Source organism: Corvus hawaiiensis, chromosome 21, assembly GCF_020740725.1.
Source record: "Corvus hawaiiensis isolate bCorHaw1 chromosome 21, bCorHaw1.pri.cur, whole genome shotgun sequence".
Taxonomy (NCBI): domain Eukaryota; kingdom Metazoa; phylum Chordata; class Aves; order Passeriformes; family Corvidae; genus Corvus; species Corvus hawaiiensis.
Window position 1 is genome coordinate 2467291 of NC_063233.1, and position 6180 is coordinate 2473470.

Below are 6180 nucleotides of genomic sequence, written 5' to 3' on the forward strand. Positions count from 1 at the left end.
TATGGATTAAAAGAAACTTATATTAACCTGCACTGTGCAAAGAATAAAACACCCAATCAAGTGTTGCACTTTGATAATCAAAATGGCACCTCGACCCTCAAAGAGATACAAATTCCAGAGACAAGCATGTTAATTTATCCACAAAAATTATCACTGAGAAATAAATTAATTTATATTAGAAAAAAAAAAAAAGAAGAGGATATCGACACATTTTAGGGGTAGAAGAAAAGTCACCTCCTGATCCCACATGCGCTTGGTTTTATTTACATATCCACAAAGACCATGAAACACCACCCCAGCCCCCCCACCAGCAGCATGGTCACATGAATCCCATAGATGAGCAGTTCATTCATGAGGCTGAAGTCCACCCGCCTCCGCCCCAGCAAGAGCAGGATGATGGAGAGTTTGTACTGGAAGCGCAGGAAGATGCGGATGCCAAGGTACTGAAGGCAAAACAAGATCGAGAGAGCCACCCAGAGGATGGAGGTAAAGAGGCTGCAGCTGAAGTACAGCAGGAAGCGGATGAATCCGTACATCCATCGCGATTTGAGATAGATGTCGAAGTTGTTGTACTTGGTGCGCACCAGGTGCGTGGTGCGCACGGGGCCGCAGGCCGAGTGCAGGCAGGTGGTGTGGGGGCCGTGGAACGAGCGCACCCGCCGGGGAATGGGGATCACCGGCATCGGGCCCCGCCCCGCGCAGCCGGCCCCAGGCCACGAGCCGCAGGGCACATATCAGATGGCAGCGGGACAGAGCCGGCAGCCTGGCACAGCTAACCCTGGGCTGGATGTCCGCGAAGGGAGACACCTGCGGGAAGGCACAGGAGGGAAGCACAGTGAGCAGAGTCTGGCTTGGTGCTGGCAAATAACTCAGACAATTGAAGTTTTCTCTAAGTAACACGCACAATAGAAAGTTTCAGTTCTCCTGAAGCTGCTGAATAGAGCAACTTATCCCGCCTGATTTCAGCATCAGCACTCACTTACTACTGCTTTCCAAACCTCAACTTCTTCCCTTAAAACATCTTTGTTTTTCCTCTTTGCTTCTTACTCCCCACACAATCGCATTCTATTTCCACGCCAGATTCCAAATAAATTCCCCGGCCAGCACCAGTTGTAGCCTGTTGTAAACTTTATCCAGTGTTAATTCAGCAAAGAGGTTTGGTCTGAAATGATCCTGGCTAATTCACAGATCTTTCCTAATCCAACAGCCATCCTGCAAGAGCCCACCCATGTGAGCAATAATATTAATGTGAGAGCAGTAATATTAATGTATGTGTTTGCATCAGGTCGTTATTTCCTTTAAAAGTAAAAATAAAAAGAGTCTCCAAGTACTTTTGCAAGTGAATTCTAGATTTGTGCTCATTTCCAAACTTGGCAAAGCTTCACCAAATAAACAAACTGAAAATAATGGAAGGTCTTGGAAGAACAATGAGGCAATCATGTTTTTCACACTCCACAGGATGTACCTCCCCTGGCTCAGGCCAGCCTTGTGCTCTTGCTGTCACTGCAAGGCAAGGCCAGGCAGCCTTTCAAAGGCACCCACCAGTTTATTTCTCCCCTTGGGACCTGCAGAGATAAGTGAAATTATCTTGATCTTCTGCAGTGTTTAGGATTTATAATCTTAACATCCTTCCACACACCCATTGTTGTTGTGTGAGTGATGAGCAGGAGCCTCTTAGCTGCTCTCTGCTTCACCCCAGGCTCCTGATGTGCCAAATTCCGGGAATTATGAAATGACAATGCACTCATCAGATAATGCTGGAAAACAACAGGGACTTCCCCAGACTCCTCGCACACCCAAGTGTTCAGATCCAGGCAGATCTTTCCTTTGTTGAACCAAAAATCTGGCTATTCTTAAAAGTAAAACGAATTCTTTCGTTTCCTTACTAACAGAACTAACCACAGAGCAAATGATAAAGCTGCAGGAAACTGTATTTTTGATACCTAAATCCTTCTCTGATACAACATGCATCAGTGGGGAAGTCTCTGCCCTGCTTCCTGCCTCAAATTCCATGGAAATTGCAGTTCTGATCTCTCCTGCTCAGCCTCAGCTTCCAATTCCTTTTTGCTGTTACAGAAATGTGAGGCAGTATTGGTTCTACATGCATCAGGGACTACCAAAAAAGGAGTAGGGGCTAAATGATGATTTTGGGAATTTAGGAAACCAAGGGTTCTCCGGTTCTCCTCAATTACCACAGGCACCCTCATAATTTTAGGTGCCTCTTGCCCTGTTTCCTGTCTGTAGCCAGGAAATGCCAAGCAGCTCGGAAATGTGGCTTTTGCAAGGCACAGAAATTGCTCAGACACTGAACCAACGCTGCCTAAAACCAACCCAGTTCTGTGCCTGGAGCATGTGACCTGACACACTTCCCACATGATGGGTATGAACTGCTCAGCGTTTGCTCTCAGAGATATTTTTGGAGGACTAAAGCAGACAGGTCAAAAATCACATGCTCTGGATGCAGAGCATTCAATTCCTGACGATGCAGCCCCTCCTTGCAACTTCCTTCAGCAGGACACAAAGTTTTCCAGCATCCTCTTGCACAGTTACTGTGCCCACCACGGGAACAAACACCCTTTGGTGGGTTCATGCTCTTTGGATGAACTCAAATATCAACACTGGAAAAGGCACGAGCAGGGGGACATTGGGAGGACAAAATAAACTCTGAATTATTACATTTTAGGGGTGCTGCCATCCACTCAGCAGGTCGGGGCTCCGCTGCCCTTCTGGGATGCCACTGAATTCTTGGAACAAAAGAGTGAAGTTTTCCTGTGACACCTTCTAGGAAGAGTGACAGAAACTGCTGAGGTGCTTCAGAAACTCACAATTCTCTGCACAGGAGTTGATCTAAAAGGCAAAATGACAGAATAATTTTCAATTTGCTCATTTTGTGCATTAAAATGTTCACAGTTACTAGGCCCCGCCTCAAGCATGAATTTTTAAGCCCATAAAGACTCTAAAAAGAATCCAACACTTAGCAATAAATGGATTCCAGCTTACTGATCCATGCTGGGAGGAATCAGTGAGCTGGTAGTCAATGCCAGGACAGAAAATCACAATGAGCTCCTGCTGGTCACCTCTCCTGTCACAAACTGTTCTGGGGCACGTGAAACACGATGCAGGGAGCACAGACTTTCCAAACTGAATACGGAATAGCAGATCCTCCCTGGGAGGATGGTGAGGCCCTGGCACAGGGTGCTCAGAGAAGCTGTGGCTGCCCCTGGATCCCTGGCAGCGTCCAAGGCCAGGCTGGACAGGGCTTGGAGCAGCCTGGGACAGGGGAAGGTGTCCCTGCCAGGGCAGGGGGTAGAATGGGATGAGCCGTAAGGTCCCTTCCAACTCAAACCCCTCCGTGATTCTGTGATTATCCCCCAGTCTGTATTTTGCACGTGACGCCCATAAACAGCTTTGGACACCCATTCCATAATTTTGGGGGCCAACTCGGCCTTTTCTGGGCATCACCCCACAGCTCAGAGGATTCCAGCTCAAGGCACCTCCGTGTCCTCCACGCCGCTGTCACCCCCGGCACCTCATTCGTGGTGGCCCCACCGGGACGTCAAAAACGTGAATAACTCTTCGATTTGGCGAGCTTTCACCGCCTCTCCTTTGAAAAGGGAGCGTGCGGTGAGAAAGGCACGGGACCGCCGCGCTGCCTCTCCGCATCCATCGGACATTCCAGGCAGGACCTGCCCAGGCTCGGGGCACTCCCCGTTCCGGGAGGAGCGGGGGCAGCTCCGAGCCGCCCGGACTGACGGGACCCCCTGGCGGGACCCGAGTGCTCCAGGAGGAGCCGCACAAGGTTAGGGACAATGACAAATAAAGGTTAGAGCCGAGGGATGAGCGCCGGCAGCGCCGGAAGGAGGGGAAACGCCAACTCCTCCTACATCCCACCGATCCCGAACGGAACCGCGGCCGCTCGGGGAAGGAGCTGCGGGAGGGAGCTCGGCCTGGCCTTCCCCGGGGGCCCCGCACGGCCGCGACTCACCCCGGGGACAGGGACCCCCCGGGCCCCGGCGGGCAGTGACCGAGCGCTGCCGCACCGCCGGGCCCCGGGGCGGAGCTCCCGCCGCCGCAGGGCGAGGCCCGGGCCCCGCCGCCCGCCGGGCCGTGCCTCGCACTCACCGTGGTGCCCATGGCCGCGCCGGGCCCGGGCGGAGCGAGGCCCGGGCCGCCGGGCGCCCGCTCTGCGCATGTGCGGGGGTGGCTCCGGTTCCTCCGGTTCCGGCGGCGGCGGCGGGCGGGGAGCGGCGGCGGCGGCGCGCGGTGATGGCGTCATCGCGCCGCGCCGCCCCCCGGCCGGAAGCGGCGGGGACGCGTTGCCCGGGCAACGGGGGGCGAGGGGCGGCCGGGCCCGGTCACACCGGGGGGGTCACACCGGGGCTGAGGGTCACACCGGGGGGGGTCACACCGGGGCTGAGGGTCACACCGGGGGGGCACACCGGGGGGGTCACACCGGGGCTGAGGGTCACACCGGGGGGGGTCACACCGGGGCTGAGGGTCACACCGGGGGGGCACACCGGGGGGGTCACACCGGGGCTGAGGGTCACACCGGGGCTGAGGGTCACACCGGGGGGGTCACACCGGGGCTGAGGGTCACACCGGGGGGGCACACCGGGGGGGGTCACACCGGGGGGGTCACACCGGGGGGGTCACACCGGGGCTGAGGGTGCCGGAGGAGGCGGCCGTGTCCAGCGTAACCGGAGCAGCAGCCAAAGGTTGTCCAGAGAATCCCAAAAAGACCCAAAATGTTCCTAAAAAACAAACAGGTGGAGAAAAATTCAAAACGATCTAAAGGGAAGAAAAACAAATAATTTCCTCCCTGCTGTTTTCCCTTAGATTTAATTAGGATTTCTTCTCCATAGTGGAAAGAATACACAACTTCGGCATTGGCTCCCTGCCCCGCTTGCTGTCTGGGCAGTGCCACGGTGGAAAAACATTAAATAATAATAACTCGGGCCATCTGTCACCTCTGAGAGCTGCTGCTGTGCACAGCCAAACCTCTCCCGGCTTCCCGGTGCCTCCCGGAGCTCTTGCCTGGTCGGTTCCTCCCCTTCCCCTGCCCTGCAGAGCAGCTTGATCCTGAAACACAAGAGGGAATTCTGGATAAGGCAACATCAGGGGAGTTCTCCTGGGAAGTTGGCGTCTCCACATCCCCACACACCTCCTGGTGGGAGGGAGAAGGGGATGTGCGGAGCTGATAAATTTCCCCAGTAGCATGGAACTGGGAACATCTGCTTGGTGACTTGGATAAGCAGGAGAGCCACATTCCATTTATTCCCCTCTGCCATTCTTTGGGACTCGAGCCATAACCCAGAGATGGGAATTTCAGCCCTAGCAACAAAAGTATGAAGGCACTTTGTCTTTGCAGCTTTGCCATGGGGAATCACGGGGATGTTGCTGAGTGCAAGTGTGGCAAAGGGGGCCCCGGCGTCCTGCAGGAATCCCTTGGGTGGGAAGGGTCTTTGCTACCCTCCAGGAAACCCCAGGGAGCTCCACTGAGTGACCCCACAACCCAAACATGTGTGTGCACCAGTGCCAAGGCTGACTCTTTTAGTTTCTTAGGTCAGGGTGACCTTCAGCTCAAGGCCAGGTTGGCCTGGTCTAGTGGAAGGTGTCCCTGCCCCTGGCAGGGAGTGGAACGAGTTGAGTTTTGAGGTCCCTTCCAACCCAAAGCATTCCATAATTCTGTGACAAAAAGCAGGACAGCCCCGTTCAATTTTCTGCCTGGCACATTTTGACCTCTCTGCTGCTGAAATGCACGTGGGGCTCCATAAACAATAAACTGCCCTGGGGTCAGGCATGAATCGAAGCTTTGACATTCAAAGAGATCAGATCCTGAAGGAGGGCTCCGAGTGGAGCCCGCAGGGACCCCGCCCACAGCCCTCGGGGCTGTATTTCTTCCCTGTGCTAATTTTACTAAAGACACAACTCATATTCCTGTTGATTGAACAGTTTTGTGTTGACAGCGTTGAAGATTTGTGATGAAACTCATCATCAGCCCCGAGAGCGGGCTATTAGTCCCCGTCAGCGCGGCCGGCGAGGGCTCGGATATTTTATGGCCCGCTCTGAAGACAAACATACACATTTATATGTCACTTGTTGCAATATAAATGCTAACTTGTACTTCTTTCAAAACTTTTAATGAATTGTACACATTTTGCAAGATTTATAGCGAGAAGC

General features: G+C 53.6%; 1 protein-coding gene across 1 annotated transcript; it reads right to left on the reverse strand.

Moving 5' to 3' along the window:
- Positions 1 to 241: 241 nt before the first annotated feature.
- TMEM250 (transmembrane protein 250) lies at positions 242 to 4249 on the reverse strand. Its single transcript, XM_048325897.1, has 3 exons — positions 4123 to 4249; positions 2677 to 2847; positions 242 to 807 (listed from the first exon to the last, which is right to left on the reverse strand). Exon 3 carries the CDS (start codon positions 681 to 683, stop codon positions 264 to 266), a length of 420 nt encoding a protein of 139 aa, XP_048181854.1. The 5' UTR covers positions 684 to 807; positions 2677 to 2847; positions 4123 to 4249; the 3' UTR covers positions 242 to 263.
- Positions 4250 to 6180: the final 1931 nt, after the last annotated feature.